Here is a 15,104-nt window from a genome sequence, read left to right as displayed (position 1 = left end):
ACCTAGGCATAGAGGTTATTCAAAATCCTAAACTCATCATTGAAAATTGTAGTGGAGGGATAGGATTATCTCTCTAACTATAAGAAGCTTGGGGTTTTTAAGTCTTGGAAATGAAAAAAAAAATCGTGATAGAAAATGCTTTCCTCGTTAATGGACTTTATCCATCACGGCTCCGAATTAATTGGAGCCTTAATATAAATATCGGATCATCGGGAAACCAAAAAAAAAAAGTAAGCCAAAAAACCTTTGTAGATTATAGCTAAGTTTGACATTAGGCATTCTGCACTACATAATATCCAACTTGTTGAGCCTTCTTATTCTTCTTTTTGAATTAAAGTTAGCGGTATCTTAATTTCTCTTATCTTAATCAGGTATTACTTCTTTAAAACACCAGTAAAGAGAAACTAAAAAGAAAGCAAGCCTTACACTGAAAAACACTCTATAGAGCACATATACCATATCAAATACTGATAAATATCTGTCTTTTCGTACACGTATCCTGGTTTCTTTAAACACACTATAGGAGTACTTTCAGGGGCGGAGCTAAAGTAGTGGGTGCGGGTTCGGATGAACCCAGTAACTTTTTCCGGAATCCTGTATTTGTATTGAAATATTTACTAAATCTATATAAATATATACTGCCGAACCCAGTAACAAAAGGGGTCTTGGTTCAACGGTAAGTGTTGTGGGTTCGCTGGAAAAGATCGGGTTCGATTACTCCTGAAAGCAACGCCTCTGAGTACTTTTGATTTGTAGATTTAAAATTCAACATTGACGGACGAAAAAGCTCCATATATACCCTCAGAAGTTGCCAAGAAACAATTAATGGCCAGTGAATCAATTAGCCAACTTGAAGAACTGGAACCTTTCGTCGCGCTAGTAGGGAGTCATTCATCTGGCTAATTTGGAGAGAGAGCTGGTCGATTTTCTGCAAGAATGAAGTTAGTAGCTACGCCTACAATTAGCTGATGACTCAAAAGTATAGCAAGTATATATATCACAAGTATAAATTAACTTCTAGGACAGATAATTTAACCAATCCAGGGGTAATCTTATAACTCGGGAAGGGTAAGAACACAGATCAAGAATTGTGTGTGGAATTTAACTTCTATACATTGACTATATATATACCTGGTCTTTTTCTTTGATAAGAAGCACAAGTTTCTTAGAAGTATCAATCTGTCTTTGCCTCCGCCACCTCTGTATCATCCAATAAAACAAGGAAACCGAAAGTACTGCTAATAGTCTAGTTCTAGTGGAAGTGAAAGTTCCAATTCCAACTTTACAAGCAGCATAATTTTTGGCCTTGCAAACAACCTGAACAATCCAAGAAGTTAATTCTCTCAAATGCTTCTTCAACCACCTATGTCCTTCACCTTTTTCATTATTATCATCTCTATCGGGCAATGGCAGAGTAGTTTCTGCAGCAGAAACTGCTGAGTAATGGGGTTCTTGAAACAGTTGAGGATCATTGTTAATTGGTAAGTCTTCTCTGGTTACAACTACATCATTATTTTTGTTTAACTGATCTTTGCTGCCAGTAGTAGAAGATGGAGATTGGATTTGCTGCCACTCACTGAAGCTTTCTGAAACATCCTCATCTGCCATAATTTTTATTTGTGTAAAATTGAATAACTAATGAGTTTGTGAAAGTTAGCTAGCTTTACTATAGTAGTGGGTCTTTTCTGTCTTCATTTGTCTCATAAAAATCTAACTTTGGATATTGGTTGTATTGGGGGTAGTGATATTTTGCTGAGAAATATCTAAATGCGCTGGGAAACTTGCTTTCAATGTCTTATAACTAGAGGTGTACAAATAAAACTAATAAACTGCACCGATAATTCGATTCAAATTGTGATTCTTTATTTTCTTATTTTGAGTCAAATAAATAATAATCCAATTAACATAGGGATGAGCCAACCGACCTGATCCACCCGACCCAATACTCATATATAAAAATTAAAATAATATTATAAGTGAATAGTAGATCCTTCAAAACATGATACTTCTATTTTTTTATTTTTTTTCAAGATTTTTATTCAAATCGATAGTATTTTTATTTCAAGTGCTCTCTAATTATAACTTTTATCTCCTTTTTTTTTGTCAGAATCTCATGCATTCCGAACTAAGTTTCTTATGGGGGAAGAATTCACTTTTAGTATTATTTTAACTTACATATATGAGTATTGGGTCAGGTTGGGTTGGGTCATTCCTATTTTAAGGGAAAAATAAAAAAATAATCGGCCGGTCGAAATTAATTGTATTTGCTAGCTAAAATATATATATATATATATATATATATATATATATATATATATATATATATATATATATATATAGAATGTGCATATTATAAGAATACACACACACACACACACACACACAGAGAGACACACACACACACACACACACACACACATATATATATATATATATATATATATATATATATATATATATATATATATAAAATAAAAAATATCGGCTATTATTTTTGAGAAGGGCTAAAAATATACTCATATTTCTCCTATTTTAATTAGATAATTATTTATTAGACTGAAAATAAAAAATAAAAAAACATAAAATAAGAAAATACTATCCGAAATTTTATTTTTCGACCACTATGATTTTTGTGTGAGTTAGTGAAAGTTTTATGATTTTTATGTGAGAAAACAAAGTTATATGACTTTGATGAAAAAAAATCATAGTTATATGATTTTGGTGTGAGAAAATAAAGTTATATGATTTTGATGAAAAATATCATAGTTATATGACCATTTGTGAAATTTACCCATACTATTTGTGTTATTTTTACTTGAGGGGCTAAAAGAGAAAAAGGAAAAACAACAGATGTTCTACATTTCAAGGCTATGGACAAGACACTAACAATAACTTGATAACTTCAAAAAGGCTCGATTATTTTTTCTACTTTAACTTCGAAATATTTGTTCTTCAATCAAATCTTGTGTGGCTAAATGGATGGATGAGAGAAAGAGGGGAAAAGAATACTAATGATATAAAGCAGTATAATAAAGCATCGGTACATGTTTATACCATAATAAAATGAGTCTTTCTTATAAAAATGGAATAAAAATCAAGAGATTCGAGCCAATATTTATCGAAAAGATTGAGTCAAGAATCAATTTCATTTTGATATTCTGTAAAATTCAGAGTACATATAAATCTTAGGAAAGATATATATGCACATACATATTAAAATTGGAAAAATTACAAACTGGTACTGTACATTGTCCGTTGGACTGAACCTTTTATTTTAATTTCAAATTAAACCAAATAATATTGATTTTCCATAATTTTGGAAACCAAATGTACAAAGAACACATCACTTATCAAATCAGTTCGAATTGACTTTTTTATTTGGTACGAGTTTTGGATTCTTTGGGCACACCAATCCTTAGATCATAATGATATAAAAAAAAAAGGTGTATTATAATAAACATTAATGTAATATACGTATTTCAGTTGTAAATTGACTTCATGTATTTTAGATTCAAATATGCATACCCTTACCTTATGAAAATTTCTACATTGATATTAGTTTGAATCATATTTTAGTTTACAAGGGTGTAATGTGTTTAGATTTGTAAAACACGAGCCATGTCTCTATGTACATTAATTAATATAACTACACAATAAATTAAAACTACAAGTAGCAAATTCCCATATATTTAATTTTATATAATGTAAGAAAAAGAATAGGCATATTTGTTGAAACTTTCTATGCACACCTTTGATTAAAAAAAGAATGTTTTTAAATTAAAAAAAGCATGCACTTATCTTTTAAAACTCTTACAGCAATTGATCATAAATTACTTAACAAGATGGAGTACTAATCACTAGTAATAACTTTTTTGGTATTTTCAACGCATAAGTTATTTGTACATAAGGGAATATTTATTTTACGCTGAATAAGAATAAAGTGGTACATGAACGCCCATAAAATTTTAATGTTCAACCGAAATATCCGGACAAGTTTAAAGGGAAACTCATGTATTTTGCCTAGGGCTACTTATAAGGCGGATCAGGCGTATCGGACGGTTATTTAATCTTAACGGTTCGGCTTATCGGTTATCGACTTTTAAATGTATTAATCCGCTAGCCACCCAATAAGATATCGGGCGGATTGGTATCGGTTTAGCTATTATTGGACGGTTATCATGCAGTTTATCGACCTAGTTAAATATGTATTACAGATGCCTATTTCGGTCCTTCAAGTTACACTATTACTAGTAAATACCAGCAAAAAGTCAATTTACTTTGCATGTATTCCCACACTGTTACCTTCAATGGTGGTAAAACACAAGCGATTGCTTGTTACTATCTTCTTTTGGCCAACAATCTAGTCCATCCGGTGGCATTAGAATCACATTTACCTATATATTTTTAACATGCAAAGAAGGAGATTGTTGGCATGTTATAGGTTTGAGCAATAGAAAAAAATGGAAATTCTTCAACGGTGGATTAGTGAAACTATGGAAGGGATATTTAATATACATATGGATAAAATAAATAAATAAATATATATTCTTAACGGGTTAACAGTTTATCCGATGAAAAAATTAAATAATCCGCTCCCAAACCGATAAGCCGTTAATAATAAAATTTCAATCTGCTCATCATCCGTTAAACCGATAACCCGATATCAATAAGTCATTAAGCCACTTTTACGGTTCGATTTTCGGTTCGATTTTGAACCCCCAAATTTTGCCAAAGGTTATGATATGTATGCATTTGCGTCAAAGTACAGGGGTGTCTACTGAAATTTCCACAAAGAAAAATCAGAATGTTGGTGAAAGTCGACAGAATGTCCAAAAATGTAGTTTGAAATCTTCTTGGTTGAATCATGGGGTTAGACCAAACTACTTTTCCAGCCAATTTCAGGAAATCTTGAAACTAAGCTCCCTTTTTTATATAAATATTTTTACTTTTTGCTAAAAAAAATTGAAAATATTATTTATTTTTCAAATTTGATGGATGAATTTTTTTTTGTCTAAATACAATTTCATTTCAAAAATTATTTTTCAACACAATTTTAAAAATAATCTTTTTTTAATTTTTTTTAAAATTCCAATCAAATCTATGTATTAAGATTTCCACGTGTCTCCCTCTTCTCTCCCTAATAATTATCTGCAAAGCTAAAGAGAAAGCGGAAAAAAAAACCCAAATTGCATCTCTCCCAATTTATAAACCATCCCAAAACAATCTCTTGTCCTCCATCTGGATTCATCTCTCCGTTATCATCACCATTGTTATTCAATGTCCGCTTATTCACATACCCTTAACCTGTGGGGAGTAGTCTCCCAATCAAAGCGCATAATCAATGCTCACTCCCGCCATTTCTTGGCCCTTTCCGTTTCCTTCCTCTTACCTCTCTCTTTCTCCCTCATCATCTACCCTACCCTCCAAACCGCCCTCTCTCAGTCCAATTCCATCATCTTCCACCCGCAAGCTCACCTCTCCTCCTCCTTCTTAACCCTCCCTAATCCGTTTGGTCCGACCCGGGAACTAACCCGACCCGACACCCAGCTCCTCCTCGTTGTTCTCCTTGCTTACATCCTCTTCGCTGTTCTGCTGGCACTCTTTGCTGTTGCTACGATCACCTACAGCACGTTCCATGGATTTTACGGTAGACCCGTCAAGCTTGTTTCCTCTATCAAGTCCGTTCTTTACTCCTTCTTGCCCTTAGTTGCAACCCTTATCGTTTCGCGTGTAATCCACGCTCTCATCGTTCTATTATTCGCCCTATTCGGGGCGATCGTGGTCCGGTGCATGCAATTTCTGGGGTTTGAAGTGAATTATGACTCGAATTACTTGACGGGTTTGGCTATTTTCTTAGGAATAGCGCTTCTATTGGTTTTTGTATGGTTGCAGGTTAACTGGTCATTAGCTTATGTGATTGTAGTGGTGGAATCGAAATGGGGTTACGAACCGTTAAGGAGAAGCGCGTATTTGGTGAAGGGAATGAGACGGGTCACGCTATCAGTGTTGTTGTTTTTCGGGGTTCTGATTGGATTATTAGTGGGTGGGTGTTCTAGTTTTTTGGTGACTGTAGGGGCTGCAAGCGGAGGGTGGACGAGCTTCGGGTTGATACTGCAGATGGTGGTGAGCTCGGGTTTTGCAACTCTGCTAATGCTTCAGAGTCTTGCTGCGAGCGTGGTGTTGTATATGTATTGCAAGGCGTTGCACGGGGAGCTAGCGTTGGATATCGCGGAGGAGTTCGCTAGTGAGTATGTGTACTTGCCTTTTGACAATGAAAAGGTTCCTCATGTTGTTTGTGTTGTTCAAGGCTGAAATAGCCTAAGGTCAGTAGGTTTTCCGAAATGCAGCATTTACTTTTTAGTTTGTAGAAATTGCGTCTTAATCTTATGCAGGCGTGCATCCAGTCTCATGGTAGCTAGGAGATCAAGTAAAGATGCATAATCAATATAATTATGCATCTTCTATATGTAATAAGTTGTTGAAGCTAACATCCAGTCTCATGGTAGTTAGCTTTCTTCTAGCTTCTCCGTTTTGTGTATGTACTGTAAAAACTATCATTTCCTTAATGAAAAGTTAAGTTAGTTTGAATCGTATATCCAGGTGTCCTAGCTTCAGTTATTGCTCCATGATAGTACTCTTTTTATTGGATGTTCCCTGAAAAGATTTCCATAATAGTGCACCTAAAATTGGTATCTTACCTTGAAAAAGCATAATATTTTTTTCAACTCTAGAAGATCCACGATGAATTTATCTTGCTTTAGTAGTACAATTAGAACGGAGGCAAATTTAAAGTGCATTACATTGACTTTAAATTCTTCTTTTGCTTATTTACATATCGGGTAAGTGCATGCACTTAAATGGCTTGCTCTTACGCGAGCTAACTATTCAGAAAATGCAAGCAAATGGATGTTTTATATATCTCCTCGAAAATTACAATTGAGCAAATGGAGAGATATGGAGTGCATCTACAACAATGTGTTTTATAATGAGCTTCAAGGCTTCAAATCTCTTTATTTTGTATTTTTCTTGATAAATTAATGAGCTTCAAAAGTCGCAGTGGTTGAGGAGGAGTATGAGAAAATCGGATTGCTCTTTCTAACTGATCGAGAAAAATAAAAAAAGTTTGATTGTTCTTCTATTATTACCTAGTCAGAGTTATTTCAAAGAGCGTAGCAAAAGACTGCATCGAAAAAGTGATTGCAGACAAGGAGGATAAACTAGGTGAGAGAACTAAGACTATGCTAAGTTTCTTATTCAAATGCTTTAGAGGTTACTCATGAGAATGGAGCTCTCTGGAATAATGTGATTAAAGAAAAGTATGGGCTATTCAGGAAGAAAAAGTGGATTTTCTCATGATGCTTGGCTAGCCATATTCCTCTGAAAGAGGGATTTCAGGATATGTTCAATTTTCTGCATACCAGGAAGCCACTGTAGCACAAGGTTTTGCAGGGAATAGTGGTGACAAGATTTAGAAAGCATTGCCACTTCTCAGATCATCTGCCAAGGATATTTTGAGTGTAATCTGGTTGTGCTAGCTATATTTTTATGGGTATTTTTAACTTGCTTATGCATCGAAATTCTTTTTTTGTTTTAAGTGATTTTTTTCTTTTCAGTCTAAATATGATATGACTTGATGGCATGACTTAAAAAGTGATTAGTAAGAATCCTGTCTTGGGTTAGTATTAATATTAATTATCCAATGGAAAAAAAAAATCATGGCTTAAAAAGTGATCCAACAGTTATACTTGTTATGTTGAATATTGGAAGTTCTGTCCTTGTAAAAAATCCTCTGTGGGATGTTAAGATCTCTTTAAGTGTATTACTGTTATGACCTAAAAAAGTCCTAAGATATCTGTATTTTCACCTAGCTAGCCAGCTGTTTTTCCCCTTCACAGTGTGGTAGTATTCACAGATTGCATATCATTTATCACTTACTAATTAGTTAATAGGCAAACTTAAACTTGGGAATTGGTATTGGCACTTCTAATAAGCTAGTTGCTTCTCGGAGATACGGCATACTTCAGATTGAGGATTGTCTACAGAAGGTAGTGGGGTGAAAATACTCTTAAGGGGTAAGGAATTGTGAGCTCTCATGGAACAAGAACATGGTCTTGTTTGAATTAACAAGCTGAAACAGTCTATTAATTGCCCTTTCTGCTGCATTGTTAGCTCAGACGTTTTCGGCATTGTTTGCATTACCTTTTATTTCATGAATATTTGATTAGCATCATAATTGCAAATTATGAAACTATGGGAGCTTGTTCACAATGTTCCTATTGCTTGCTCCCAATTTTTGGATGGAGAATCTGTTTCATTTTTACAATTTCCCATGATTGGATTGTAGAGTGCTTGAGAGTCATGTAATTTTCTTTTAAAATTTCCAACTTCCTCTGCCGGTGGATTTTGCATCATAAAGCAATCTTCATCATTTGCGAATAAATCTTTTGTCATCATGTTGAGGTGAGTTTCCTTGTTGGAAGAAAAATCCCAACTGAGAGCTTTCAAGTCGTCATTGGTTTTTGATAGTTTGACTACTACTAATATTTTTCAGTCACAGAGATGGTACACATCTTGTTCTCCAGAATTGAATTGCATCTGAAATCACCAAGAATCGGATTCTACTTCCTTCTTCTATTATGCTGTTAACCACCAGATTGCTATTGTATAATCTAAGAAAGATGTTCTGTTATTCCTAAGAAAGTGTAGTACTTGTTTCTGATGATTTTTGTAATGTATCAAGTACTAGTAACAATTGTTTGGTGCATTTACCTTCAAATTACAAAGGAGAAGAGTATGTATTATCTTTGTGCTTGAGGCAAGCAGCCAGTAAGGTTTTAACAGAGGCGATTCTATCTGCTTGAGAAGAATTGCAAGAGTATTATTAGCCTTTTAGACAGTATGGTTTTAATTGCATTTTATGGTGTAAGGCAGATAAGTAGCCTATAATTAGGTGTTTAGGAATGGCAATAGGCCGGGCGGGTTAAGTCTTTCCATGCCAAAATTATGCCATGCCCCGTTTAACTCCCTGCCCTATTTAGACCTTGCCCGTTTTTTTTAAAATTTTTATTGTCTAAATAAAATATTTTCTCGATTCATTTGTAATTCAGCAAAATAAAGTATTATATTTATGTTCACAAACGCGTCTCTGAACTATTAACTCGTTAGATCTATATGATTTTTAAAGTTACATGTGAGACCCGTTTACGACTAATTATTAAGTCTCCCTTATTGATTAATGCTTAATGACTTTATTAGTTGAATGCAATAATTTCATATTCATTTGAAATGTTTGTGTTTAACAGGGTGTACAATTTATTTGGTTTAAAATGTAAAACCAGTAAAAGTAACCCTCAAATACTGAAAATAGATTAGACTATTAAGTTTTGGATTAACATTAGATGGAAGATAACTGGAAGCCGGCCCATGTTCTTTCTTTTAATTTTTGTCTCCTTTTCAAACAATATTCAGATTTAATATTATCTTTATTCAACGTCATTGTTGTTGTATTGTATAAATAGTGATTCGATTTTCATTTAAGTATTGGTATGTAATATTAGGAGAGCTAACTCTAATTTTAGAAAATTAGAAAGAAGCTATTATAATTTACAAGAACTATTTCAATTGACTCTTAAATTATCAGCTTTTTCCTTTCATAGTACCAACAGGAAAATCTGAAAGTGCTGCTACCAGTTTCAAGGATAAAAAGAGAAACATCACAAGAGAAATGAACGACCTATACTTGCCCTGCCCTTATTAAGAATTTTCAAAAATCAAATTTTGTCCTGCACCGGCCTGCCCCGTTTAGATGTTAACCTACCCTGTCATATTAAGTGTTTGCCGCCCTACCCCATTGTCATCCCTAAGGTATTTTGTGCCCAGGATTGGATAATTATCTTTTTCATTTTATTTTTTGCCTTAAATTTTGTGGGTACTAGCAATTTGATTTAAGAATTCCATTCAATGTGGGAGACTACGAAGTATTATTTCAAAGACTAGCATGCTGATATGGGAGTCTATCTACGCTGGTGATTGAGTTATCACCAGCAGGGGCGGAGTTACAGTAGAGGGTGCGGGTCCGGTCGAACTCAATGACTTTTTGTCGGATCCTATATTTGTATTGAAATATTAGCTTTATGTATATAAATACGGTACGCCGAATCGTAGAACAAAAGGTCTTTGGGTTCGGTGGCAAAGCCTTGTTTTACAAGGAAAACGCCTACGTTCAATTCCCCTTTAAAGCAGTTATTCTATTACTCTTTCTTCTTTTTTTTCAAAAAAAAAAACTAACTAACTAAGAAACTCGTTTACGGGACCAGTGTCAAAGAAAGGATTGTTGCACTCTCTTGCTTGAATGAATCGATACTTGTGGATGCTTGTTCATTCGAGATTCTTCTATCTATATTTAGACCTACTGGATCAACTACTCCGGCTTAAAAACTAGTTTTAGGTCATGGTCTTATCTTAAAATTTAGAACTCATATACTTTAAATCCTAATTCCAGGTGTAAGGGTAGACTGATAGAGTTTGTCTTAGATTGCTAGTGGTTAATGTTGTGTTCACACTATCCTCCCGTTTTTCTTTACTGGTTATTGTTATTGTTATTGCGTTTCAACTATTTTCTGATTCTTATAATGTTGTTATTATTTCTATGATTTCTCCTGATTGACTGATATATTGTCTTTTTCGTCTTTTTTGTTTTCTTGAGCCGATGGTCTATCGTAAACAACATCTTTACTCCATCGGGAAGGGGTAAGGTTTGCGTACACACTACCCTCCCCAGACCCCTTACTTGTGAGATTTTACTAGGTTGTTGTTGTACACTTTAAATCTTGGATCCGCCTCTGATCACCAGACCAGGCGGTTGATCCTGGTTGAACCTAAAATTCATTCGGTTAAACTTTACCCACACGAGATGTTTACATCAAACCAATAGATATATAATAGAGTTAATACCCTAAAAACGCCTAAACTATCTGCATACCTAAAATATCGCATGTTCCCGAAGAAATCCTAAACTATATCTCCCTCATAGTAAAATCCCATCATCGCTTATGTGGCATTATGTATGTAATAAATCATCCAAGAGCGCATGAAGGCTAAAAAAAGCCGTTAAAATGGCGTGTCTATCAGCTAATTAGCCCTTCTTTTTAAAAATTTACATTTGTTTTTATTTTTTCTTCTTTTTTCTTATATTTCACATTCCTTCCTCATTATTTTAAAACCCTTTTTCTCCATTTTTTTCCCTTTCTTCTCCATTTCTTTATTTGAATCCATCTGAAACTTTGTCTCTTATTATTTCTGATTTTATTTCTTATCTTTCTCGTTTTATCCATCATTCATTTCTTAACTAAATTCATTTGAAAAAAGGAACACCCTTTAAAGTATTTGTAGAGCATGAGGTTTAATATCCTTCAAGAAATTAGGGATTAAAGAAATAGGACATGTGTATAGCTATCTTCTTTAACAATTTAGGTATCTCCTTTCCACAATCTTCAAAATTTAGGTCTATCAAAACCCTAATCTTCTACATCGATTTAGGAGCAGAAACCCTAGTTTTTATCCCTATTTTCGAACGGAAGCAAGAATAGACAATGCAATTGAGGTTAGAACCAAGATTAATGGAGAAAATCGTTACTCAGAGATTAGTGAAGCCATTCTCTGATGAGAGTAAGTCTCCGATGAAAGCAAAGAGAAAATGAGTTTTTTTACAATTGATCCACTAATTTTAACCCTGGCCCTTTTTTTTAACCATGTAATTTTTTACAATGATATAATAAAGAGTATTAAAATATTAATTAATTCTATTTTATAGATTAAGATAAAAAAATATTCATGTAGATTGCCATGTGGCAGATTTTAAAAATTAGTTAGAGAGGGTATTACACACACTAGTAAGAATGCGCCGAGGGTTTTTTTTATTATGAAGGGGGATATAGTTCAGAGGGTTTTCGGGGATAGGTGATAGTTTAGGTAGGCAATTGTCACGCTCCAAAATCGAGGAGCGCGACCGGCGCTCAACCGAGTGAATCCGACCGAGTAAGCATGTTAGATTTCATTCTACCCAAACTCATCCATGAATAGAGATAATACATATTATCATTAATTAGATAAAAATGTGTTCATGTCTACAATACCAATTCATTTCCAATGGTTTTATCATTTTTAAAGTCTCAAATGGACAAGTAACACATCTACAATATAACATAGTTTGTCTTTCCCCAGCACCAATACACAACCCACATTATGTCTACGGAGCCTCTATAGATAAAGAAGAGTACAATGATAATGCCGGCAACAAGGCCCCGGCTATACCTCAAACCTAATATACAAAGTACAAAAGATACATGACCCCAGAATGAAGTGGGGCTCACCAAGTCAGCTGGGAAGAAAATGCACTGCTATCACTGATCAATATCTCCTGCTGTGGAACCATCTGCATCTATTGAAAGATGCAGCGCCCCCGGCAAAAGGGACGTTAGTACCGTCGAATAGCACTAGTATGTATAACTAAACATCCTCTCAATAGAATGACAAATAATACAAACAAGATTATCATAATGTCAATGAAAGCCTTGATCAACATCAAACCTCAATTTAGGATCAAGATAGTGTTCAAATTAATTTTCATATCTCACATTGGGAGATTTTTAGTATCGATATACCATTATTCACAATACCAATACCATTATTTAGCATACCAATACCGCTATTCACAATATCATTATTCACAAAATCAGTACTACCGTACTCTTAGCACGGAGTCCGATCACGACCCGATCGGCTAGGCTATCTCAGTAGAGACATCAACCACAATTTCTCTCAATATCAAATACCACCATTTTTAACACGGAGTCCGATCACGACCCGATCGGCTAGGCTATCCATTAGGGACATCGACCACAATCATAATTTCAATTATAATTTCCAGCACAATCACCACCATGTGTGCGACATGGTATCCGATCACGACCCGACCGTCTAGGCTGTCTTATTTGAGACATCAACCTTTTTATATCAATCATCGCATTTCATAATACTTTCACATCTTTTCATTTTATTGGCACTAATGGCTATAATTATAAGATCATTCTTGGCACATTGGCCATATTTAGTATTTCATGCTCACATTATCAATTTCAAATATCATCCTCATCATCAATAACAAACACAATTTAAATCAAAGTGTGTAGTACACATGTGAGCAATTTAGAGTCTAATGCACATACAGATATTTCACAAAATTTGGCATAGTAGCCTTCATTTGAACTTGACTTAAAGTCGAAACATTATTAATGCACAGCCCATTTTTTAACACATCCTCAATTGGTAACATAACATGAATAGAGCATTTGGGATGCTTGTTGAACATATATCTGTCAACCCAATCTTACTCGGAATAGCCAATTTCATAATGAATCACTCGGGACTTATATAATTTACATGAATATCGTGGGATTCAATTCTAAGAGAAGAGTTTAGCCAACATACCTCACTTGAGCTTCCTTATACTCTAAATGTTCCGGAATTCTTAGCAACTTCAATCTATTGTAGAAATATAACAAATCGAATCAAAATTTGGAAGATGATTATGGTTCTAGCTCATTTGAGCATTTTATCAAACACTAGGTGTGCATTAAGGTTTCAAGGTCCTTTTATGGAGAATTCCATCATCCCACAACCAAATCTTTACCATTTTTAGGTCAACAATCTTCCTACACCCTTTGATAACACATGCATGTAAGATAACCAATCCTCTTGCCCAGAAATTATCTTGCTTATTATCCATTTCTACACAAAATTCGAAATTGAGAGTTAATGTGTAGAATCTTACCTTTAGGATGAAGACCTAGTGAGTTTCCCTTCTTAATCTTCCAAAACTTGGGTAAGAATTGAAGGACAAATATTGGAGAACACCTTCTCACTCTAGGGCACCATCTCTCACTCTAAAATGTCATATAATAGCTCAAAAATGACCCAAAGAGTATATTTAACGAAATAGGGTCGGGTTTTAAAAACCCAAAAATGGAGCTCCAAAACAAGGTATGCGATCGCATAACCGATATGCGGACCGCATATCGGTCGCATAATTGGTTACAAAATGGCCAAAAGAACTGTCTGCGTATGCGGTCGCATAGTCGACAACATAGTTGCTTCCAACTAACCCAGTTAACTGCCTCACTCTGCGGCCATTATGCGGTCCGCAGAGTGGTTCTGCGGTCGCATAATGGACCGCAGAAATGCACTTTTCCGCCAAAAAATTTTCTTTACTTTCCGGTGCATTGTTCAATCCAAAAAGTCCGAGCCGCGGCGAGCTTGCGAGTCGCGAAGAATTTCTACAATTCTCTAACACGTAAACCTATTCCGGTACCATAAAATATTATTTTCTTTGCAAACTTTACCGGGCTTTACACTTAAGTACTTCGAAATTTTTTCGGGGTGTACCAGTAACTGACAAAGGTTGTATAGTTTAGGAGGATTTTAGGGTATTAACTCTATATAATAAGTATGTTTTTGTATAAGGAATTCTCTCACTTAACCATGGGTATATATTCTCACAAAAAATACTTAACTATGGTAAGTTGATATAATTTGGTATAAACGCCCTATGCATGTAATATTTTTTTACAATCCAATAATTGTGAATGTATGGTTTAAATATTTTAATTAAAATGCATTTAAATACATCTTCCGAAGAAACTCAGAAGATACGTGATATAATGTAAAAATAAATACTCCGTTAAAGCATATAAGTTGAATTTATCTTAATTATGCTCCTTTTTTTTTAATCAACCGTAATGTTTTACGATTTAAGGAATCCATTTTCTTCTCTATGTTATGGTCTCATAACTGAGTTTTGAGTAGGAACAAACATGAATGTACTTGGGCAAGTGCATATAGTCACTTTCAGGGATCTTATTTAGAAATTAGACGGTGATTATTTTGTCCTAAAATTTTAAACTAAAAATTCTAATTTTAGGATAATTCGGGACACTATTGTCCCAAAAATTTAAACTGAAAAACTGAAATTCAAAATATATTGGCTTGTATTTAAACAACAATCCTTTGAAGTGGCTAGCTCGTGTCATTTCTGCGTGCACTTGCGC

General features: G+C 34.4%; 1 protein-coding gene across 2 annotated transcripts; it reads right to left on the bottom strand.

Moving 5' to 3' along the window:
• Positions 1 to 422: 422 nt before the first annotated feature.
• LOC104084936 (uncharacterized) lies at positions 423 to 1,763 on the bottom strand. Of its 2 annotated transcripts, none has more exons than XM_009588898.4 (2): positions 1,132 to 1,763; positions 423 to 949 (listed from the first exon to the last, which is right to left on the bottom strand). In XM_009588898.4, exons 1-2 carry the CDS (start codon positions 1,606 to 1,608, stop codon positions 842 to 844), a joined length of 585 nt encoding a protein of 194 aa, XP_009587193.1. In that variant the 5' UTR covers positions 1,609 to 1,763; the 3' UTR covers positions 423 to 841. The 2 variants fall into 2 exon arrangements, with proteins under 2 accessions (XP_009587193.1, XP_009587194.1); XM_009588899.4 differs by having other exon boundaries at positions 423 to 928; positions 1,132 to 1,756.
• Between the last annotated feature and the right edge of the window lie 13,341 nt (positions 1,764 to 15,104).

This window comes from Nicotiana tomentosiformis, chromosome 4 (assembly GCF_000390325.3).
Source record: "Nicotiana tomentosiformis chromosome 4, ASM39032v3, whole genome shotgun sequence".
Taxonomy (NCBI): Eukaryota; Viridiplantae; Streptophyta; class Magnoliopsida; order Solanales; family Solanaceae; genus Nicotiana; species Nicotiana tomentosiformis.
This window is presented reverse-complemented; position numbering and strand designations above follow the sequence as displayed.